The following is a 24,362-nucleotide window of genomic DNA, read 5'->3' as shown; positions in this document are numbered from 1 at the left end:
GGTGCTCAGCTGAAAACAAAGTGAGCCACAGCCTCCTCTTCTCCCTGCAAAGTCCACTCTGGCTTTGTCTCACCTCGTGCTGGAGCAGATCCTGCGTCAGGGGCCGGGTGGCAATCTCCTGCACCACCAGGTCATTGTCCTTCTCATAGACACTGCAAGACAGAGCTGAGTCAGACCCCACAGAGCCCCCTGTGACAAGGGACAGGGTTGGCAGCACAGCCCAGGACTCACTGGTAGAGCCTGACGTTGGCTTTCTGCAGCTCGTCCGCCTTGGTGTCGGGGACGGCGTCGCGGAGCTCGCCGCGCCTCTCGCCCAGCACCATCCTCATGATCTGCATCAGGTCTGGGGAGTCCCTCTCGTTGTCAATGATGCCAATCTGAGCACGGCCGCCCCTCTCGCTGTCCCTGATGCTCCGAGCCAGAGCAAGACCCTGCACAAGGACCCACAGGGCTAAGTCCTGACGCACACCCCAAACCCAGCCAGCCCCAGACCCCCAGCAGTGACTGAGAACCAACAGCCCAAGCCAGGCTACCCAAGCCAGGCTCCCTGAAGCTCCTAGTGCCCTCCAAATTTAGCTATTAAAGAAGCAGATACATCTGTAATGCCTGATTATTAACTAACTCAAAGGAAAATACTGCTAGTTGTAGTCGCTGCTGATGCTGCTCCCGCAGGGCACATGGCAGGAGGCACGTGGGAGCCACAATAGGCACTGCCTGCGTGTGACTGTGCACCAGCAGGTCCAGTGGTCCCCTGGGATGGTCTGGGGGACAGATGAACACATGCTGAGGCCAACCAGGCAGGATGCTGCAGAGCTGCAGGACCCCGGCCGCCCCACGGTGACATTTTACATTTCAATGTTTCAAGTGTTCAAAAAACGTGGATGTCTTCTGTGAAAAAAGCAGCATGAAATGTCAAGCAGCTAATTAGGCTGAAATCTCCATCTTCAATTGATTTTTTTTTTTGTTCCCATGACTCTTACTGCAATAGCTTTGAAAGACTCCTCTCTCTATCAGACATAGAGGATGACCTGCTTGAGGCCTGAGATGAACCCAGCAGCCACGAACCTGCTCCCCCTCTTGTGCTGAGGATTGCTTTGTACCTTCTTCAGCATCCTCAGGATCTCCACTGTGCCCCAAAAATGGCATTCCCTGGGGAGATTCCCCCTCTCCCAGTTCATCAGGGGACACCACACACAGAGCAGACCCATCTGCCTTTTAATATCATAATGACCCCAAGCTTGGCCACCAGCTTTGCTGATGACCTGTTGCTGTATCTTGCTTGATTAGATCTCTGATCTTGGTTCCTGCATCAGTAAAATAAGGGTAATGATCCCTTTGCAAAGTGTCTTAAGAGCTATAGACCTGACCTATCAGCACCTGGGTTATGTACTCCTGCTTGTCTCATACTGACCAAGCCAGAATTCCCTGTTGATGCTGTAAACAAAAAATTAAAATTAATCTACCCTGGGGTGGTTACTGCAGCTAAACCTACTGGAGCTGCTGACTTTCTAATCCCATGCCATGCAAACAAGAGGGCACAGAGGGATGGAGATGAGCTCCAGAGGGAGCTGGATGACTTTCTGGGGCTGGAACTAGTGATGTGCCCTTGGCTGCCTGTGAAACGCAACCTGAGGCCAGCTCTGAACTGGAGCAAAGCAATTCCATGGGCCTCTAAAACCAGCAGATGGGCAAACAGAACATTTATGATTATTTGGTCATATCTATGCTGTTGCTCTTGCCAAGTGGCTTTTGCCTGTACTCACCCTGGATTTCTCAGCAATGCTGCAGCTGGGTCCATTCCACTGGATCAGCACTTTACCAAGGTCCAGCAAGAACACATCTCCCTTATTGAAACTGTCCCAGGAGAGCGCTACCTGTCTCAGGGAAATGAGAGAGTTTGGCAAAGTGGGGAGGACAAGGAGAGCTGCAGGTGACAAGTCACAGCCGTGGCAAACCTGTCCCTGGGGATGTAAGAACAGGTTTGTTTGCAGTGACTGCTCATTCTGCTGGCACTCAGCTCCTCGCTGAGCTCAGTGGTAACACCAAACCCTCAAGTGAGGACTTGAAAACTGTCCTGAAGTCCTTGAGCAGAAATGAGATACCCACCAGGCCAATCTGCTCAAAAATGAGTGTAGGAGGAGAGGGAAGGAGAAATGATCCATTAGAAGAGCAAGGTCTTCTTCTTACCTCAGTGGCTGACACGTGCTTCTTGCCCTTGACGTGAAGGAGGCGCTTGATGTTGTACATGTTGGTCTCCACGTGCTTAAATCCTGAGGCCACTCCTCCCTTCTTGTAGCTGTTGTACAGCAGAGAATAAAGAGTTAGAGCTGGTTAGAAAATACCTTCCCCTCTATCCTCTAAAAACATCCCAAGATTTTGGTTGCAACTAAAAAATCTAGAGGCAAAATAATGTCAAAGTCCTAAAATTGCAGTGGTAAATGCTGTGTTGCCTCACTGTTGTTCATGGTCCTTGTCAAGGTGTCTGTCTGCCTCTTATGGGTGTTGTGTTGCTGCTGTGCACACAATTATAGAATCATGAAATCATTTAGGTTGGACAAGACTTTCAAGATCATGGATTCCAAGCATTAAACATCCTGGGAGAAGATGAACAGGCAGGTCAGGGATGGCAGTGGAGTTGTAACACAACCAAACTGAAAATCCCATTGATCATGGCAATGGCATCCCAAAATTGAAATATTCCATAAGCATTTAATTAAAATATGAAACAGACTTGGCAGAAAAGAAACTTCCTGCTAAAATTTTGTTTTCTTCAAAATACCTATTTTATTAAAAGCAGCCTAGACAGGAAACTGTGGCCAGAAGCAGAACAAAACTGTAAACACTTACAGGACACTGTGTTTCTCTCAGATTTTACCTCCCAATTTTTTTCTTCCATCCCTGAACACACACTTTGCAGCAGCCACTCTCAGCACTGTTATCACCTCATGCCACAACGCTGTCCCCTCTCCTGTGGCAACTCTGCACAATGAAGAGAGGGCACAACCCCCACCCCCAGAAGTCCCACAGCCCTTTTAATGGTTTTTGGGGGAGTCTAATCCACTCTTACATGCCCTAGACCATTTCAGAGAACAGATCCATTGTTCACACTACAGTAATTGACACACTGCAATTGCCATTCAGGTGAAAAAAGGGACAATTGTTGATTGTAGGTTTTGCCATGTGGGTAATAGATGTGTTTTATTGTAGGTGGAAAGGTACTGACTAGTGTGGTCAGAAATGTGACTCACAGCACTCTAGACTTGTTTGGCCCAGCTTAAGATATCCACAGAAGGATGATTAGCCCACGTGCCAAGATGTGGAAAGAGCTTGCTTTATTTTCTTATTCTGCCTCAGACTTCCTCACTGACCACAGGGATGTGGTTTAGACCCAGATGAATTCTAATCCAGGCTGATTTCAGAGGCAGCTAGGTTTCCAAACTGACTGGTTTTGAGGGTCTGACTTTCAGTCCTTCATTGTCCCCTACTCATCTTCAAGATGAGGCTAAAAGCACTTTTCTCCCTCAGAAAAGTTCTGAGGAGATTCATGAGAGATTGTTGAGATGCACAAGACAGAGATATCCAGCCAGACTGGGATGGAGAATGTTGACCCAGGATTATCTGAGTTTCCTTCATCTGTTTGAAACCAAAGCACTCAGGGTCTTTATTGCCAATGAAGATCTTCCTTGGACAGCAACTGGAGTGCTTCCAAAAACCCCAGAGTGAGCAAAGACCCTGGGATTGGATTCAATATATCAACATATCAAATATTCAAAAGTATCTTTTAGATGACAGAAGTTCAGTCACTTTTTCCTTCCACTACAGGAATATTACACCCAGTATGAGCCAAATCAGCACTTCACTGTAAGGTGGATATTAGTCTGAAGTGCTCTGAAGGGGCACTTGAAAGTCTGTGGAGGAGAGGAACGAAGACCCTGATGTGAACAAAAGGGAGGTTAAGATTCAATTACTGCAAATATCTGGGAAAATGACCAGTGGAACAGAATGCCACAACTCCAGACTGAATGTTTTAAGTAATTCCTTCAAAATGGGAATTCTTTGCTCTGAATTTTTAATAGCATCAGTACTGACCTAGGGAGGTCATTCTGCTCTGGGCACTGCTGGGGTCACACCTGGAGTGCTGTGCCCAGCTCTGGGCCCTCAGCTTGGGAAGGACCTTGGGACACTGAGCACATCCAGAGGGACAGTGAGGCTGGAGAGGGGCTGGGAACACAAACCCTGAGAGGAACCCCTGAGGGAGCTGGGGGTGCTCAGCCTGGAGAAAAGGAGACTCAGGGGTGCCCCCATCACTCTCACAGCTCCTGAAAGGTGCCTGTGCTCAGCTGGGGCTGGGCTCTGTCTCCAGCAGCACTGACACAACCAGAGCTCACAGCCTCCAGCTGCACCAAGGGAAATACAGGTTGGACAGCAGGGAAAAGTTTTCACAAAAAGAGAGATAAAGTTCTGGAATGGTTGCCTGGGGAGGTGGTGGAGTCACCATCTCTGGATGTGTTTAAAAACAGACTGGATGTGGTGAGATTGCTCACTTGAGCTGTTGGGGCTGGGTTGGACTGGATGATCTTGAAGGTCTCTTCCACCCCGGTCATTCTGTGCATTCTGTATTTACCACACTTTTGAGATACTGATGTCTCTGAGACTTAGAGAGAAGCAGAGGGAACCCCAGGGGCCACCGCCCACCTCGGCGTGGGTCCCTTGGTGCCACTCACATGATGCCGTGGCGGAAGTAGCTCTGGAAGGTCTCGGACTCGTGTCCCTGCACCTCGCGGTGCTGCACGGGGCTGCCCCCGAGCGCCGCGTCCAGCTGGGTCACGTACGCGGCCGCGGCGCCCTGCTCGTCCTGCGAGGAGTCCTTGCCAATCCAGTAGTGCAGATCCACGGCAGAGCCACGGGAGCTCCTTCTGGTCTGGAAGAGGTGGGAAGGACAAGTCCAGGTGAAGACACAGCCCATTTTTGTGTTGGAAAACAGAGTGACCGTGGAGTTTCCCAGTTCTGCCTTTCTCCTGGGCAAGGGGAGAGAGGACAGAGCCTCAGACGCTCCCTGGGAGCTCAGCCTGGAGCTCTCCTCATCCAGCAGAGCAATGTATGGGTTTTATAAACTCAACTGAAGGATGTTTCTGTTTGATATTCTTTTATAACTCCCATTATCAAGGAAAACTGAGCGCCCCTGCCTGAAAACATTTTTGTGTCAGAAAACCAAGTGACCACAGAGTTTCCCAGTTCTGCCTTTCTCTTGGGCAAGGGGAGAGAGGACAGAGCCTCAGACACTCCCTGGGAGCTCAGCCTGGAGCTCTCCTCATCCAGCAGAGCAATGTATGGGTTTTATAAACTCAACTGAAGGATGTTTCTGTTTGATATTCTTTTATAACTCCCATTATCAAGGAAAACTGAGCCCCTGTGCAATTAATGTGTTCAGCTTTTTCTACTATTGTACATTCTGATATTAAGACTTAAACCAGATTCTTCTCACAAACCACCTTTTGAAATGCAATGCACACTATTATTTATTTGCCTGGAGATGCTACCCCTTCTTTCCTGTTGTTGTTCTCACAGCTCATGACAGGGCAGCACAAACTGCCGCAGAATTCCTGCTGACTTGCAAAACAGACATAACTCCAAATGAAGCTGAGCCAGTGTGTGCATGCTGGGATTCATCTTATTACAGAAAACCCCAGCAGCCTAGAAAAAGGAGGCAAGCAGGCTGAGAAGAAGGTGTGCTCAGTGTTATTTGAGTTGTGCCAGTTATTTTTTCTGCACCCACTGTGTTAAATCCCATTGTGGACACCTGGGAAAGGTAATAAAAGCTCATTTTATAAGCTGGATTTGACACTAAATTCTGTTTATTTGCTTTGTGCAGTGATACCACAGTGAAACACAGCGGAAGGAGTTGAATAAAATACAGCTCTGCTCCTCAGGCACAGATAATTAATTTGTGGAAAAATCACTCAATTTAATGCATTGCTATTGAAGATGATCAAAGTCCCACTATCCCACGGACAATCATTATTTGGAAAGGCTCCAGTAAAGAGGCAGAATGCACAGATGAGTGTTTTTACCCTCCTGTCTTCCAGGGAAAAGGAGAATAGTGAGCTGATGAAGGGCTCTTCTGCCTGGGGAATTTGTTGCAACAGAAGCTGAGCCTGTGAGCATCAAAATCCAGATTTACACCGCCAGCTCCCTGCAAGGACTCCAGTATTCTGCTCTAAGCATGTGTTGGTGGGCCTGTAACTCAGGCTTTCAGCACTCTGAAGGTACCCTAGAGGCATGTGTGTGGGGCATTTGAGCAGGAGACACATCCTGCTATCCCAGCCTGCCTTCCCATCCTGGCACACAGGGGATGTGCAGCTGGTTATTGTGGGGCACTGGAGGTGGTGCTGCCTCTCCACTGACAGAGATGTTTGCAGGAGGCACATTCAGACCCAGGAAGTGGGAAATGCTTCTGGTCTCCACCATCTGATGGGTTTGGGTTCAGTGGGACCTGGGTTGCTCCACGCAGATGAAGAGATTTGGAAGGGATTTTAGGAGGGGAGTGTAACACATCATCCTCCTGCCAAAATCTGAGACCACAGGGCAGTTTGCACAGAGCAGAGCTGGTTCTCAGCAGTCCTTCAGGCCAGCTCAGGTTCAGCTGGCTGCAGGAAGGTTTGGACCAAATTTGGGTGGGGCTGAAGTGTCCTTATGGGGACATGGGATGGGCTGCAAAGCTTCTGCTGCTGACATGACACATGACATGAAGCATCTTCATGGCTCACATCACCTGCTCAAAAGGACACCCTCCAGCTGGTCATATCCCACATCCCCCAAGGACTCCCAAAAATCATTTAAATGTGGGCCTTGGTTGAGTTTTCCAGGAATGTACTGGTCATTTTGCCATGCCTGGGCATGACTCAGTTGTCTGGAAGATAAACACTTTTAATGAATTACTAGGTTAATGGCTCCTCTGAAGTTCTGATTTACTAAACAGCAGTGTTGTCACAACAGCCACGTGAAATTCAGATCCATGATTAGAGGGTGAGCACACATGCACAACCACTTCAACAGTGCATTTTCCACAGGACAGGTACCTAGGAACCAAGGCAGATCTAAATAAAAAGTTTGAGCCAGTTCCCCAACAGAGAGCAGTGTTTGCTGTCTTACTTACGTGCAAAATGATGTAACAGTCTCCTTCAAAAAAAGTCCCATAAGCTTTTTCAGGTACAGGAACCATCTTCATGTTCTGTAAGGAAATCAGAGGTGGGGTCATTGCTAGAAGAGCAGAGCCAGAAGTTGGTGTGTATGAAACAGGACAGGGCTGCACAAAGCACTGAGGTGACAATCAGGGTTTGGAGAAGGAAGAATCAGGGCTGAGTTTGTGAGCTGGGAAAAGCCACTTCTGGAGGAAATATTCAAAATACTAAGGTGTGAGAATGGAAAATGATGATTTTGCTTGGAGAGACTGACAAGTATGTTTTAGTGTCCTTGCCCTTGTGCAGTCCTGTAGATCTACACCTGGGGCTCAGGCTGAAGTGCTCCAGAGCTTGCAGTTGTAGGGAATTTCCCTACAAATTTTTTTTTAATTTAAAAATTTTATTTATTTTAATTTCCCTACAAATTTTTTATTTATAGGGAATCTCCCAGGAGAGTGAGCACATCTCATCCCAGGTTTAGTTCTGAGCACAGTTCTTTGCTCAGTGCCCCTGAGTTCGAGGAAAACTCAGCACTTTGTGAGGATAATCACTCTGCTAGGGGCTCAGGGCAGCCAGCTGAGAAAACACAGAGCTGAGGACAATGATGGTCCCTCACTCCTCCAGATCCTAATTGCAATTTCCTCTGGCACAAGTGCATAATTAACCAGCCATGCCTGCCCAGCACAGGTGCCTGGCTGTGCCACCCACCAGTCCCCACGCAGCTCCTGGGCTGGAGCTGGCTCTGAGGTCCCCTGAAATTAGAGCCATGCATTCTTCTGCTGGCCTGACTTGTCTCCCAGCACAAGCATGACCCCTGTGAACCCATACAGCTCTAATTACAGATCCTCTGAAAGCAGCTCAGTGCAGTGCTTTGCAGAGAAATGGAAAGGGGAAGGCCCTGTGATATTTGGAAAATGGTTGTGACCTGCTGAATATCACCTGGAGATGTTGGAGCCTCTTCCCACTGCTCCCCTCAGGGGATTCTGCACCTCGGTCTAAACCCACTCTCATTGCAGGGGAATGTTCTTAGTGAATTGGGGCAGAAAAGGCAGAATTGAGCACAGCTTGGGTCCAATCCAAAATCAGATACCACCACCAGCAAAAAGGCAGCCTCACAAGCTGCAGGATTTCTCCTTGCAGTGACACAGAGTAAGAAAGGCAAGGAAGAAGTACAAATAGACTCCATGGAATGCCTTTGATGCAAAAATTGGTGTCTTCCCAGAGGCAGCTGCTGGTGTGGACTAAGACCACCTATGGATAACTCATCTTGGTGAAACACAGAATTTCTGGTGTGTTAAAGCAGCCTTGCATTGATTCCAAAAAGGGGTGAGAAAAGCCTCCAGTGCTGGAGAAATTACTGCAGTCCCATCACATTCCTGTTTGCTTTGTAAACATTATCATCTCCGTTTCGCAGAGCAGGAAACCAAAACAATAACATGTTGAACATTTCATGGGGAAATACTCTGTTTCCCACTGTATCTTATCTTTAGGACCCTCTTTTCCCACACAGATTACTGCAAGAATTAATCTTCCCTGAAACATAAACACACAGATGTGCAGAGGAACATGTGCCTTGACTGTGACAGAGGACATGTGCCATCCCTCTTGTCCTACCTCTATGCCCCATATCTGCAGTCCCAGCTTCCTCTCGATGCTTGGGAGGTTTGTGTCACCGTCTGTCATCCTGCAGGCTGAGCTAGAAGGCAAAGGAAGAACAAAACTCAAAATAATGACATAATTAGATGCAACAGTGAGTGTGCTGGTCAGCTGGGTTCCTCTTGCCACCAGAGCAGGTTTAATACAGAAAATCCACATTTTGAAATGTCTCTGTCTCTGCTATTAACAGTTAGGTGGGATGAACCCCATTCCCAGGCTTTCCATGCTCATGAAGGGCCAAGCAAAGTGCAGGATCCCAGCCCAGCAAACACTGATAGGACACTGCTGTTTGGGTGGGGGATTATTCTCCCTGGATTTGAAGAGGTGGAAAGGATCCATTGGGGATTATTCTCCCTGGATTTGAACAGATGAAAAGGATCCATTGGGGATTATTCTCCCTGGATGTGAAGAGGTGGAAAGGATCCATTGGGGATTATTCTCCCTGGATTTGAAAAGGTGTAAAGGATCCATTGGGGATTATTCTCCCTGGATTTGAAGAGGTAGAAAGGATCCATTGGGGATTATTCTCCCTGGATTTGAAGAGGTCGAAAGGATCCATTGGGGATTATTCTCCCTGGATTTGAACAGATGAAAAGGATCCATTGGGGATTATTCTCCCTGGATTTGAACAGATGAAAAGGATCCATTGGGGATTATTCTCCCTGGATTTGAACAGATGGAAAGGATCCATTGGGGATTATTCTCCCTGGATGTGAAGAGGTAGAAAGGATCCATTGGAGATTATTCTCCCTGGATTTGAAGAGGTGGAAAGGATCCATTGGGGATTATTCTCCCTGGATTTGAAGAGGTGGAAAGGATCCATTGGGGATTATTCTCCCTGGATTTGAAGAGGTGGAAAGGATCCATTGGGGATTATTCTCCCTGGATTTGAAGAGGTGGAAAGGATCCATTAGGGATTATTCTCCCTGGATTTGAACAGATGAAAAGGATCCATTGGGGATTATTCTCCCTGGATTTGAAGAGGTGGAAAGGATCCATTGGGGATTATTCTCCCTGGATTTGAAGAGGTAGAAAGGATCCATTGGGGATTATTCTCCCTGGATTTGAAGAGGTGGAAAGGATCCATTGGGGATTAATCTCCCTGGATTTGAACAGATGAAAAGGATCCATTGGGGATTATTCTCCCTGGATTTGAACAGGTGGAAAGGATCCATTGGGCTGTTGGACCTGATACCAGTACTGGTTTGTTCCCAGCATGGCACAAGGAGTGCAGGAGACAGGAGAGCACCTCCAGGAGCCCTGTGACCCCTGGGCCAGTCCCTGCAGGCCTGTCAGGTCAGGTCTCCTGGCCTTGGGGCACTGGGAGCCCAAGGAACGAAGCCCTTCTACTTCAGGCCAACATTCAGGTGTAAATTCAGACAGGTATCTCAGGGCAGGGCACCAGGCTCCCAGCTCCATGCAGGCACAGCAGCACACAGAGGGATCCAAACAATAACCAGAATGTCTGTTTTACACAAATCCCAGCATCTCCCTGGGCTCTGCTGCCTCCATGGGGAAGAAGAAGGTTTCAGGTTGCCCACACAACCTGAGGTTTCCTGTCCTCCCAGGAAACCAGAACCAGTCAGAGAAGGGATGACACAGAGAAAGTGTTCCTTCCAGAGCAGGAAAAACCACAGAGGGGTTTGGTGACAGTCAAGGTGCCAGTGGGTGCAAGGCCATGGGATCAACCCCAGGGTCCTCTCAGTGCAGGGCAGTGACCATGGCAGAGGCACCCTCAGCCCCCAAGCCAGCTCAACCTGATACCCTGGGTTTTAGGCTTTTCTGTTCTGTTTTGGTGTGCAGCTTTTAGGATATATATAGGACACAGACATATATATCTCCTATAACCTATATATATCCTATATATATCTATATATCTATATATATATCCTCTATATATTTATCCTATATATATATCCTATATATAGTCTGAGAATATTTGAGATGGTTTTTGTGTCTTCTTCCCTCTGATGGGTGGAGGTCTCCCATCCATCCTCTATCATACCCACCAGTTGTGGGGAAAAAAGGACTATCTTTAGCTATGCTCCCTGTTCCTACTGCTGAGGTTTTTGCCCAAGAAACAACTTCATAACCCAGCCTGTTTACAGGGAAATTTCCAGAAACAAATGAAATCCCAAAGCAAAGTCCATAGAAATGTGGAGTTGGATCCTACTGGAGCTGTCTCTGCTGCAGCAGCCACGGGACAGGCTGTGTTTGTGCAGGGCCACAACCCACCCCAGCCTTTCTGTGAGCCAGTCCTGCTCACAAACCCAGGCCCAGCCCCCAGAGAAAACACAGCTCACTGTTCCTCTGAAGGAGGGCAAGAGCAGAGCTGTGGTCCCTGCCAGAAGGTGTTCATTGCTCCTGTTACGAGCACCAAGTGCTGGTCACCCTGAAGAGGGTGAACACTAAGGAAGAGCACAAAAAATGCTGCCACAAGCAGGAACATTGATCCATCCAGACCTCCCAGACCCTGGCTCCTTGCTCAGGCAGTAGGGAGGTGCAGGTGTTTCCTGGGGTGTTCTGAGCACAGCCCCAGCACCTCTCTGCTACCTGAGCAGGCACAGCCTGGCAGCAGGAGTCACAAGTGCTCACCCCTTCCTGAACACACAAGGACTGCTGGAGACTGAGTCCATGAGGCCTCAGGAACACATCCAGCAACCTTCAGCTCCCTCTCTGGTCCTCCAGAGAGCTTCCAGGCAGGAAAACAAACAGCAAGGACAAAAAAAAGACATTTTTCCATTCAATTCCCAGAAAGGTGATTGACACCCACGCAGATTAAAAGCCAGACCCAGGAAGATATTTCAGTGTCCACAGAGGAGACAGACTGTTCTAAATGGCGTCCTGACTCACCTACAGCCCTGGAGTACAGGGCTATCAGGAACTAAATACAAAAACATGGTCTTAGTTCAGATCTTAGCCAAACACCTCTCTTTCAATATCACATTCAAAAGTTCCCTATCAAAGAAAAACCCAAGTGAAGCCTCCTTCCCTCAGCTATCTTTTAAATTTATTTAGGGGTTTTTCCTTCCAGCATCAAAACAGGAAGGACCTGAAAACAAAGCCAGTAAAGACATTTATATTTGAGGGCAGAGAAGTTTTTTAGCACTGTGGAAGGCAGCAGGCACCTTGCTCTCCTGCTCCCAGCTCAGGAAACCAGCAGCTGGCCAGCTGTGAGACACAGCTGGATCCCTGCTTCTCTCAGCATCCCAACCTCTCCTGGAAAAATTACCCCAAAGGAAGCTGAGATTGCTCTGGCCACAGGCAGTGGTGTAGGACAGAGCCCTCTGAGAGCCAGCAGGGCTCCACAGATCCCCAGCCAAACCTGCCTGACTGAAAACAAGGATCTTGGATCTCCTTCACTCCTGGGGATCCTTTCTCCATCTCAAACCTCACAATTAGTGCTGACTCCCCACTCTTCTGAGAAATGGTGTCCCTCCCTTCCTCCTAAGTGCTTTAGCTGGGGGAGTGTGAATCCCAGACAAGGTTGGCTGTTTCTCTGGACTTTCCAGCTCCTTTCAGCCAGTGGCCAAGTTAGAAATAACAGGAATATGACTTACATAATCAAACAGCTCATTTCATTAATGATTTAATGTGGGGCTTTCATCAGATGAGCCCATAATTCAACTCCTGTCCAGACATGAAATCTGGTACTTATGGAGTGAAATCTTTCCACCTGTGCTGAAATCATGAAGGGCAGAAACTTTTAGCATTTAAAAAGAATTAAAAAAGGGATGTTAAGAGTCTTGGGGCATTCACTGTGGGGTTTCAACAGCAGTGTCTGGGGCAGCCCTTATCTCAGTCAAACCAGTTTTGCTCAGCATTAGGTGAAATGCAAATTGCCAAGAAGTGTGAGTCAAGTGCCCCAGGAGCAGGAATTCACCAGGGACAATCACTGGTTATGGGGATGGATTTGCCTCCTCGGGCAGACACAGCTTTACCTGTGAAGGGAGGAGAGAAGCAGCTCTAGCTCATCTCTCTGCCCCCACATTAATAACATGCAACAACTCCATTTCCACCTCCAGGGCTAGCCTCTCCCATTGGCACCATTTCCAGGGAAATCTTCCTCCCTTCATGGGAAGAGGAGAAAACTTCACCCCTTGAATGTGGGCTGGGAGGTGGCCACTGCACAGCAGAGGCAACTTCTGGCTTGGAGCTGCTCTGCTGGGTCATCACCACTTGGTTAAGGTGCCATAAATGAAATTGCAAAGATCAAATGCTGCTCTTGACTGAGGGCAGAGAACCTGGAAACAGAACACCAGTGGCTGGCCCTTGACTGGATGTTACAGCCAGGGGCACCTGGAGCCCCCAGAGCTAAAATCAAAGCTTTTCCTGGCACAATCCAGGCAGCAAAGCTGGTGGGTGAGGGCAGATGGGTCTCCCTCACACCCACTGCCCTTCGTGCACTGCCAAAACCACAGCAACACTCCTGCTTGCTAAATCCAGCCCTCATCCTCCCTCCAAGCAGCACAGCACCAGGAGAGCTTCACCTTCAGGAAGGACTACATGACTAATGGAGTGTAAGGCTGGTTAATGATTAATGGCTGGGGTGGCAGTGCCAGCATCCCTGGGTCAGCTCGGTCCATGCTGGGAACCCAGACCCTGCAGGACATTTCTCCAGGCAGTCCTGGGCTGTTTGGGTGGGGAGGAAAAAGCCAGGACTCCAAAAGGGGACAGGGGAGCATTTCCAGCTCCTGAAGCACATTCTGAATTTGGGCTGGTTTGGCTGGCCTGGGCTTTGGCTGTAGTCACAGTAATAAAATGACTAATGCTCTGTACAGCTTTGGGAAAATAGGAAGCAGCTGTAGCTCCAGCCTTTCCAGGCTGAAAGGCCTAATTATTGGGAATACTTGGACTGGCATTAGATGAGGTAAAGCAGGGGCTGTTCAATTGCTTTCATTGTCTCCACTACAGTTGGGCACCTGGGCCCAAGTAGGTGCTATTTTATGTTTGCAGAGAGGACAGTGGTTAACTCTTGTTTTGCCCAGAGGAGTGAAATTCAACACTGGAGTTCCCTCCTGTGGCTCATCAGCTACAGCTCAGGAACTGTGACTGTCCAGAAGTTCAGCACTCAGCCTGGGTAAGCTGTCTTTTATTTCTCTGTTCCAAGAGGAGAAAAAGCAGCTTTCATACCCCAGGAAAATCATGGGCAGGGAGGGCCAGCTATGGGGCTTGTCTGCTCTCATGGTGTCACACACTCAGAGCTCTAAGACCTTCCTCCAACCTGTGCTGGATGTGCTGGAGCCTGGTGGGGAGGGCCAGGAACAGGACCTGCATGGTGGGGATGGGAAAAGAGGAGAAAGCACAGCTCAGCTCGTCCTCCTGCTCCAAGCCCTGTGAGGTCCAGGTTCAGGAGCTCAGTGTGGCCCCCAAGCCAAGGACAGGGCTCTGCCCAGACACGCCTGGGTGACCACAGAGAGCACTTCAGCCTTCCTGGAAAGAGCTGTTGCCTGGCAGCAGCTAAAATTACGTAAAGCAGGCCTTGAAATAAGATGCTATTTCTGATCATGGTGGGCAATTAAGCACTGGAACAGCTTATTAGGGAAGCTGGCAGGCTTGGCTTTACTTAATGTCTTTGAAATGATTTGGGTGAGTGGCTGGGCTCAGCTCCTCAGGCTCTGTGGCCAGGAGCTGCTGCTCAGGTGCTGCACTCCCAGCAAGCTGCTCCTTCCCATGGCTTTGGAATAAGGCAAACACTTGGACTGGCCCTCGTGCTTCAGCCACCTCCACTGGTCAGAAAAGATCCCCTGTCCATACTACAGATTCATCAGGATGGATCTTGGAATGGTTTGAAGGTTTTTTTTTAGACTTTAGTCTGGATCAAAACCTGAGCTGGGGCATTGGTTGGGATGAACTGAGATTGTGCTCCTCTCCTCAGGGTCAGTGGCTCTGGAGATAAGAGGGGACTTCACTGGTTCAAGTGGGGCAGGATTTCCCCTTTTTCCATGAGTGGCTGCCAGGGATCACCACAGCAGCAGCTGCTTGCCCCACAGCAGACTGGTGATTGTTTTCTGTTCTTTGCTCCTGGGCTGGGATGCTGAGGTTAATGTGAGTGAGGATTTAAGGGCATGGGATGAAGAGATGGTTTAATGTTAATGATGGCCTCTCAAACTGTAGGTGCTCTACAGCCCAGGAGAGCTTTCAATTCCCTATTCAGTACATTCAAAGGATGCAGAAACCTGAATTCACCTGGCCAAGGAATGCCTCGGGCTCTGAAAGAGCAATAACCATTCTGCCCTGTCTGAAAAGAAGCTGACCAGTGTTTCAGGGATCTGGTTGCTCTGTCCCTTGAACCCTGGAAATTTGCCCCATCTCCAACCACCAACCCAGGCCCTGCAAGAAACAAACCTCTGGCTTAGTGTGACTTCCTACAACCTGTGCCTTCACCTCCTGGCCATTTCTGGCATCTCACACTCAGCAGCTGACACTTGGCCATTCCCAGAAAACCACTGAGGCTGTGAGCTTCACCTTTCAGCCCCTCCTGAGGATGGACTTTGCACTAATCCTCCAGTCCCTCCATTGTTCCTAACATAAAAGCAAAGAGCACCAGGAAATACCAGCTTGCTGGGAAATAACCACCTTCCCAGCTGCACCAGCCCTCAATCTGGATCTCACCTCCCTCTCTGACTTCCTCCTGATTTAGAAGGGAAGGCATCTCATGATTTATCTCCTCTGACTTTGACCAGTCCCTGCAGCTGCATTTCCACCTGAAATAAATTCTAGCTCAACACCTCACTCCATCCAGGGAATATTGCTCATCTCTCCACACCTCTCTCCAAGATCCCCCTTGTCCCCCTCTGTTTATCTCACTGCTGGTGGAGTTCCAGCAGCCTGATCTTTAAGCAGATGGTCTTGGGAAACTGATTTGTAAGAGCAGATTGTTTTTTCCCCAAAACTGCTGCTATTTCTGAGTCTTACCTGTAAAATTTTACCAGCTGACTGCTTGTCCTGGGAACCACGGAGCTGCATTGTCCCAGCAAACTTCCCTCAATGTGGGAACAATGCACTGACAATTAAATCAGAACTTTGACTTCAGCCCCAGCTCCCAAGTCATGTGGTCTGAGTTTCCACATTGATCAGAGCTCAGCAGTGGCTGGCTCTGGACAAGGCAGAGCCCCTTGGCTGCAGGTGGGGCTGGCAGGCTCCCTGGTGTCCTACACAGGTTCAGAGCACCCACACAGCTCCTGGCTGAATTCTTTCCCAGCAAGTCCTTCTTCCCCAGGATGTCTTTGAAGGCAGGAGGCTCTTCCAGGCAGGCAGGATCTCTGCAGCCCTAAAAGACTCAAAGCTTTCCCAAGCAGCAGCAGCAGCAGAGGCTGAGCTGCAGGAAGCTCTGCCTGAGATCAGCCCCTGTGGCTGATAACAAACTCTTGCTGTGCAAACCTGTCACTCTGACTTTTTAGGATTTTCTGAGCCTTCTGATGTTCACATTCTTGTAGCAAACTTTCTCACCCACTTTCTGTAAATAACTCATTGTTCTGCATTCTTTTATAGAAGAAGAGAAATTTGATGGACTGTTGGTTTGTCCAGTGTCATTGGAGAGGTGGCACTGTCACCCTCCAAACCACTGTCACTTTTGGAAATCTCTAAATGTTGGAGTCAGAAATCAAACTTCCCTTTTTCCCTCTTGAGAGCAGCGGTGTGTGCTCGTGTTGTTTCGTGCCCTACAGCGACACAAACTCACCTCTCTGAAGATCCACGAGGAAAAAAAACAGGCACAAGAAGCTGTTAAAAACCTTCTGCATTGTGCTGGCGTGCTGCCAGGTGCATTTTTGCCAAATAACAAATTTCAGCTTGGTGCACACCTCCTTCAGAGGGATCCATTGCATCTCCAGCCCCTCTCCGTGGGGTTTGTGAGTCAGCAACAGCACGGAGCCATCCCAAGGGAAAGGTGAGCAGGCAGCTTGCCAACTCATCAGGAACAAATCTCCCCTTTCTTTGAGCTCTTTCTCCTCTGGTGAAAGGGAGAGATTCCTGGCTCAGGACCAGCCCTGCATCCAAAGGCAGGCTTCATGCAGGAGATGCACACAGAAGGAAAGCAAAGCCATTTTAACTCCTTTTCCTGGTTTCCAGGGAAGTGGTTCAGGTTCTAACTAACTCCCAGTTACTCACCACCTCCACAAAAAAGAGTCACCACCCTCTTCCACATCAGCATTTTAACAGAGCATTATTTAACCCCATGGCTGCAGGTTAAATAAAACCAGAGCTGAGACATCAGGGAGGAGAGAAAGTGTCTTTGTTCACAGGGGAGCACCTGCTCTTCAGAAGCTTAAAGGAAGGAGAAAACCTCAAAGAAATTACATTTTCCCAGCTGAAACTGAGGAAAAGGCCACAGCTTCCTATGCAGAGCCTGCAGGAAGGGGAGGAGAGGGGGTTAGAGACTGGGATTTATCCACCTTCTCTTGGGTGTCAGTTTCAGCTGCACAAGAAGTCTGAGGAGGGATGGTTCCCCTCATCCTGGTGTTTGCTCTAGGGCAGATCCAGTGAATCCTGGACAGGAGGGACTTGCAGGAAAACCCCTGGGTGGAGAGCCCAGCTTGCCACACTTCCCTCCTGCTCTCCCAGAGTTTGGGGCTCAGTCCCATCCACTGTGCCCCAACATTCTGCCAGCATGAACTGAGACAAATGCCATAAATAAAACATCCTTTAAACCCAGCTGCCAGTGCCCACCAGGCCCATCCTTCTCAAAAAACAAGTCTAGGAGTTAGGATTTTTGCTGCTGCACGTAACAGTTTTATATTTATGATAAGAATTCACACTTCTATGTGAGCAAGACCAAGAACAGCTTTTCTCTGGTGCACATTTCAATGAGGGCAGTTGAATAAGCCTTTGCCCACAGGACCTTTTTTTGGTGGTGATGGAGCAGGGGAGATGCTCTGCCTCCACTCAGACCAGCTGGAGAACGGGCTCCAGAGCACTGGCTTCCCAGTGGAAAGTGGCAACATTAATATTACCTACCAAAAAGCAGGGACTGTTTCAGTTTTGTCCCAGTTTAGACCTGCAAGCATGACATCAAGATAGGGAAGAGAAACCCAGCACTTCCATTAAAAAAAAAAAAGAAAAGAAAAAACAAAACCAAAACCCCAACAGGTTTCAATTTTGGATTGCAAATGAAAAGCTCTGGACCTAAGCAGGTGCTCTGTGGGTGACTCTGCACTTCCCTCTCAGGCCCAGTGAGGTGTAAAAGGTTTATTCAGGGGGCAGTTTTGTTTCTCAAGCAGCAAAGGGAAGCTCATCCCTAGTGAGGGCTGGCTGACACAACTCTAATGAAAGGCAGCTGGCCTGGGTCAGAAAAGGGGACCAGCTAGCCCAGGCCAGTGGGATTGGTGCTGAGCCAGGCTGTGAGTTGCCTTTTCTGAGCTCTAAGGTCTCAGAAGCAGAGCCAGCCCTCCCCAGGATCTGCTCTCAGTGGAGCACCAGCACCACACACCTTTCTGGCAGCACTCACCCCCAGCAGTGTCACCTGCAGGTTTGTGCTCACCCCACACCTGAGCTGTGCTTGTCACTGTGTCACCCAGCCCTTCCAACCCCAGGGGGGCTCTCAGGCTGCTCTTGGCTCTCCTGGGACCTTGGAGGGGCCACTCAGCTCCTCTGGGCAGAAATGAAAGCAGAGAGAGCAGCAGGGGAGTAAAACATCCCTGAAAATGCTGCAAAACTGCTCCAGACAGAGTCACTCATCCTGGACAACCTTTCTCACCTGGAGCTGCCAAGGGCAGTTTTGTCTGAGCACCAGGAAGGGAACCAGGCATCTGCCAGACTGGGATGGGTGGGATGGCAACAAAGGACAGCAATTCAGGCTCTGCACACTCCCAAAGGAAAGATGGGTACCCAAACAATCTCTCTAACCTAAAAAAGAACAGATTTCCAGCCCTGCCTCTTTCCTACCCCGTGCAGCTGTGTTTGCAAGAGCAGTTTTAAATAAAGGGCCAGGCACAAACCTCTCCTTTCATCCCAGGGCATGGCAACAGGACATTTTTAGGTAGAGGAGGCCAACTGCTGTGAATAGCTCCTTCCACAGGAACTGCCCAGGATGGAGCCCAACCATGCAATTTAAGGTCCCCCACGTGTCACATCCCTGACGTGGCTATAAGGTAATAACAAGTTCCACTGTCACTGCACCCAGCTCTGCCTCAGATAAACCTGAAGAGGCTCAGACAAAGACAGGTAACAGAAAGAGGGTTTCTGTTACAAGCAGAGATCCTTGGAAATCAAGGCAACTGAATTAGATGCACATCTCCTGATGCCTGGACTTTTCAGAGTGATAATGATAATATTCAGGCTTTAAATGATAATATTCACCCATTTCTGCATCCCTTTCACACCCAGAATAGGTGGAAATGCAGTAGAAATATTTAATCATCCAGGATGAACCATAATTAGGCCCATCTCCAGGGCTGTATTGTATGGAGAGCTCATGAGAGGAGAGGTTTTAATGAGTTGTGGGAGAGTGTCTCCCTTTGTGACCGAAGGATCTGCTCCTCTGAGGGGACAACAGAGCCTGAAGAATACATGTGAGTAAACAAAGAGAGATTTTGGGTGTGGTGTGGCTACCCTGGAGTCCTTCCTCAGGCAGATGGACATTTAGACATGGAAAGCCCAGCTCGTGCCTTGTGTCAGCCCAGTGAGAACCTCAGGAGGCTGACACAAAAATGTCCTGAAGGAGGGACCTTGAGGAGGGTCAGTGGTGGCACAAGTGCTCCCCAGGGGTGACAAAAACACAGCTGGGGCAGGTAACACCAAGGCTTTGGCTGTGCCCTGAGCTCCTTTCACTGCACTGAGCATTTCAGGGCTGTTTCCAAGTGGGTCACCACATATTTAACTCTGGAAACTGAGGGAAGGCTTTTGGTCCAGCAGGATGTGCCCAGCACACAGCTGAGCCCCAGCACATTTCCAGGTGTCCAAGCTCCATGCCAGCCTCCTCCTCAGCTGGGCATGGATCACCATAGGATGGGTGTTCCATAAGAGAAAATTTAACAACTTCCATGCTCAACAGGCAGACAAACTTGCACAGCTCTGTGGAAAAGGCCAGGAGATGCTGTGAACATCTTCAGCATCCCTGGCCAAGCAAGAGCAGGGATTTATTGACTCAGCCTAAGCAGAAGCCCCAAGATACAGGAGGAGGCAGGAGATCAGGGTGACACTGCTCACAGCCACGGCACAAAACCTTTGCTCCCAGCTAGGAGACCTTGGCAAGTGCTGCCTCAAAGTCGTGCCTGGCAAAAAACATCACGAGACCTCTGAGTCTGCCGGTGAGAAGGGAGCTGGGAGGATAAAGGCATCCTGTTTGTGCAGGGAGGAGAAGGAGGAGGAGGGGGGGAGCTCACCTGGCTCTGCCAGGAGGAAGGTGAGGCAAGACGGTTTTTTGTGATCTGCCTGTCCTTGCATTGCCTTCCACCTGGCATCCCAGGGGAACGGTAAAACCCCGCGGAAGAGGAAAGCCAGTGCCCTCTGACTGTCTAATCTCTACTCTGCAGGCTCTAATCAGCCCATTTAGCCGCGGTGTGTAAAAAGCACCTGGATGATTCACCATCCAAGCGCTGCTCTGGCGGGGCCAGTTTGCTTCAGCTGCTGTAACACTTGCTTACATCTGCGTTAGGGCAGCCTTGAATAAGCGTGAACCTCCCACAGATGTTAATTCATATCAGCTCTCCTTTGTGTTAAATATTTATGTTCCTAATAGGCACGCCTAAGAAAAATACTGGCAAGTGAGCCTGCAGCTCAACTCCATTACAACTCAATTTTATCTCAGTGCAACTCGCATCTCGAACGAGCAGGATGAGAAAACATTCTGTTTGCAGAGCACAGCAGCCTGGCCATTAGCAATCTGTCCATCGGACGACAATAAAACCCACGGGTGAGAACTTCCAAAGACTTTCTGTGGCTGCCTGGACCCAAAACTGCGCCCCAAAGGCAGGCGAGCTTTGGGAAATCCCCACGGCAGCAAAAACCCAGAACAATCCAGGCCCAGAGAAATCGCTGGTAACTGGTTGTGCACGAAATCAAAGCCAGGCTGTGCAGAGAGCCGAAGGAAAAGTTGTGTCCTCGGAGCTGACAGGGAGCCCGGACGGGCTCTTGGCAAGCTCAGAGCTGCTCGTTCCAGCCCCAAGCGATGTAAATCAGGGTGGGCTCCTTCCAGCAGACTCATCCTGCTTTGTAACAGCGCAGGATTTGTAATTATATTTTTTAAGAATGAAGCATATTAATTTTTTTGTTTGTTTCTTACCATCTCACATAACGAAGTCATCAAACAGTTCTGGCCTCATCAAAAGTGGCAGGGCTGCAGGACCTCGCTTACCTCGCTGCAAAGTGCGCGCTGTCCTCGCAGGTGTCCCTTCTCCGGCAAGCCCAGCGCCTTCTTCTCCTCCCCGCCGAGCTCCAAGGCACTTTTGTTCACTGCTCGGCTACCTTGTCAGCCGGGGAACAGCACTGTTCGGTAATTCAATCCTCGCCTTAACCGCAGACACTCCTACCCGGAGATCACACCCCTTCCCAGGCGCACGGGGGGACAAAGAGGGAGCCGGTCCGGGAGAGTTTCAACCAACCCTGTTTGCATTGAACATCCCCCGCTCTGAATTGGCTGAATGGTGATTAAGTGCTGCTTTCATTAAAAACCTGTTTTGTCCAGGTTAGGAGGGCACAGGAGGGATTTTTTCCCCCTTTTCTGGGTCTCTGCTGGACAAAGCAAGGTGCGGTGCTGCTCAGTGTGAACCCCTGGGGCCAAAGAGCTCCAGCTCCAGTCGCTGGCTCTGGCTGTCCCCAGTTTTGGCAAAGCTGTTCCAAGGGGGAAAGTGCTCGGGGAAGATGCCGGCTCTTCTTCTCCCTGCAAGGCCGAGCTGGGTGTCCCTGTGTCCCAAGGAGCCCTGGGTGAGGACTGCCCCCAGGTTTAGGGATGTAACAGAGCATGGAGTGTTTAACTGGGCTGCCCTCCCAGGAGAGCAGTAATGATAAACCAGGCAGCCCCAGCAGGGTTTGCTGGGCCACCTTCAGCAGCAGAAAGCTCTGTGTGTGGACACTTGTCGCTCATTGCTGAGAAAAAAAAATTACCTGTGAAGGATGGCTGTAATATCACAGCCACTGAAGGCTGCCTGATTCACTGGCTGGGATGACCTGAGGAAAAAAAACCATCTCCTGGCATTCCCAGCTCTTCCTGCCTGCCATGTGCTTGGTGCTGCTGCTGCTGATGGAGGGAACATCTCTGTCTGGAGAAGGCACCACATGGTACCTTGTCATCAGCCACCAGCTCTGCTTTTGGGGGAGCCAGGGCTGTGTCCAGCTGTGCTCTGCACATCTCTGAGGATGGAGCATTTTGGGGGAGCCAGGGCTGTGTCCAGCTGTGCTCTGCACATCTCTGAGGATGGAGCATTTTGGGGGAGCCAGGGCTGTGTCCAGCTGTGCTCTGCACATCTCTGAGGATGGAGCATTTTGGGGGAGCCAGGGCTGTGTCCAGCTGTGTTCTGCACATCTCTGAGGATGGAGACTACACACAACCTCTCAGGACTGGCAGCTATCCAAGGCCTTCCCTTCAGATACATTTTTCCCTTGTCACTTCCTCTATTTTCTAGATTAGCCCCCACAATCTGAAAATAAGTATGAATCAGCTCCCCAGCTAAACCAGGTGGCTGGATAGGTTTAAACCACAGTTCCCACAGGTCTCATCCACCGACCACTGTTAGACCTCAGGGACCTGTAATGGGAGGAGTGCCCAAAATACCAGTGACCCTGCCTGCAGACTGGTGTGCCACTGACCACGGAGAGCTGCAAACCAGGGCGTGGCTGGACCTGTTTATTCAGCCTGGGTGTGCCCATTTCTGAGAGGATCCCTGCAGAGATCTGAATTTCACAGTTTAAGATGCAGAACCAACTCCTCACAAGTGATTTCTCCCTTTATGTCTGCAGGCTATAGCTCATAAACCTGTAATAGCCTTCACCTTTCATTTTTCATTGTTTTCATGTCATTCTTCTCATTTCACCATGCTAAGAGTGTTCATCTGTTGCAGAGGAACAGAGGAACAATGTTTTGTGTTTCCTCCAGTCCAGAGAAGATGGGGACCTGAAATAGGGATTGTTTTTATCTTTGGAGCCCACCCTAAGGCCAGTGCTGTCCCAGCAGTGAGTCACACACCAGCAGATCTGATGGAATGGCTGCATCATGTCCCTTGGTCTGTCCCTGTGAGCTCTGGCTGGAGTTTTGGCAGAGGGATGTACAGCAGCACGTTTTCCAAAATTATATTTGGGAGAACAGAGGCTGGGGACCTGCAGCAGGGTCTGCTTTTATCTTTGGAGTCCACCCAATGCTGGCCCAGTAGGGAGGGTCACATTCCAGCAGATCTGGTGGGAGGTGTTGGAAGGTGGGGTGAAATCACCTGGAATCTTGGAGGATCAGGAAAACACCAAATCTTGGTGTTTTCCCATTCCCTTTTTGCCACATGGACTCGTTATCCCCACAACCAAGGATTGAATCAATAGTTGTGTGTCTGGGTGCTTTTTGGTGCTGATGTAAATCAAGGCACTTCCATGGCTGTGGCTGCACAAATTTGAGCTCTGGGATGGAGTTTGTCATTGCTATTCCCAAGCTTTGCTAATGCACTTCAGGCTCCCACACAGGTGATGCCTGAGCTGCCTGCCCTCTCCTCCTCTCCATTAGTGCCACAGTGAAAAAGCACTAAATTATCCTGTTGGGCTTTTAAGGAGCCCAACTCTGCAGAAATATGTGCAAAGCAGTTTAGAACAGCCAATGCCAAGGGAAAAAAAAAAAGATCTTCATCATAAAACGTGGGCTCATTTAGGGCTGAGCTGTAGGCACTTTTGCTTCCTGCTAATTCTGGTCATGCCATGGGGTTATAGAGCAGAAAACATTATTTCCAAGCAGTTTAACTCAGTAGTGGTGGAAAACAGCCTGGCCTGACTTTCAGAACTGAAACATGATCTGAGATGTCCCAGTCCAGCTGTGCTTCCCAAGTGCTCAACTTGCTGCTCTCGTGTCCTGGTCCTAATCCTGGCCCTGCTATTCCCAGAGCTCTCAGACCTTGTGCTTTGGTATTTTTTTGGTGCTTGCAGGTGGCAGATGAGGCTGTTGGCAGTGTCCCAGTGCAAGCCCAAGACACTGCAGGTGCTGTCACAGGTCCATGCTGGGGTAAATCAGAGGCTGCTGGGAGGAAGAGAGCAGAGCTGCAAACTCAGGGTCTGGCAGCAGAATGGCCCAACATCTGCCTCAGCTGGGCCATCCCACGTTCCTGTGGACAAGGGTGACCTTGTGCATGGGGGAACAGGTTCTGCCAAGGATGTGTTTGCAAAGTGACACCTTCCAAAGGTATTTCCAGCCCCCTTTTGGGTTGGAGCTCTGGGAGGAAGAGGGAAGGGCCAAGCCCTGCAGATGAGATAACCCAGCAGGGGCCTCCTGCCTTGGGAAAGCAAAGGAAGGAGTTAAAAAAACCCCACAAGCTGCTCAAAACACCAGTGCTTCAGCCATCAGTGGGGCTTAAAGACCCTGACCTGTTAATAGCAAAAGCCCTGCATGAATTTCTG

General features: G+C 49.5%; 1 protein-coding gene across 2 annotated transcripts in view; it reads right to left on the bottom strand.

Moving 5' to 3' along the window:
* The window catches only part of VILL (villin like), a 36,521-nt gene extending 15,229 nt beyond the window's left edge, over positions 1 to 21,292 (bottom strand). The window contains exons 1-8 of one of the 2 annotated variants that reach the window (XM_059838787.1): positions 21,133 to 21,292; positions 8,796 to 8,877; positions 7,157 to 7,231; positions 4,725 to 4,921; positions 2,188 to 2,296; positions 1,764 to 1,874; positions 232 to 431; positions 74 to 152 (exon numbers count right to left, since the gene is read on the bottom strand). In XM_059838787.1, coding sequence (XP_059694770.1) covers positions 74 to 152; positions 232 to 431; positions 1,764 to 1,874; positions 2,188 to 2,296; positions 4,725 to 4,921; positions 7,157 to 7,231; positions 8,796 to 8,864 — 840 coding nt within the window. In that variant the 5' untranslated portion in view covers positions 8,865 to 8,877; positions 21,133 to 21,292. Of the gene's footprint in view, positions 1 to 73; positions 153 to 231; positions 432 to 1,763; positions 1,875 to 2,187; positions 2,297 to 4,724; positions 4,922 to 7,156; positions 7,232 to 8,795; positions 8,878 to 21,060 lie in introns of both variants that reach the window. The other variant, XM_059838795.1, reaches the window with a different exon arrangement.
* Positions 21,293 to 24,362: the final 3,070 nt, after the last annotated feature.

The sequence above is a fragment of the Haemorhous mexicanus genome, chromosome 1 (genome assembly GCF_027477595.1).
Source record: "Haemorhous mexicanus isolate bHaeMex1 chromosome 1, bHaeMex1.pri, whole genome shotgun sequence".
NCBI lineage: Eukaryota > Metazoa > Chordata > Aves > Passeriformes > Fringillidae > Haemorhous > Haemorhous mexicanus.
This window is presented reverse-complemented; position numbering and strand designations above follow the sequence as displayed.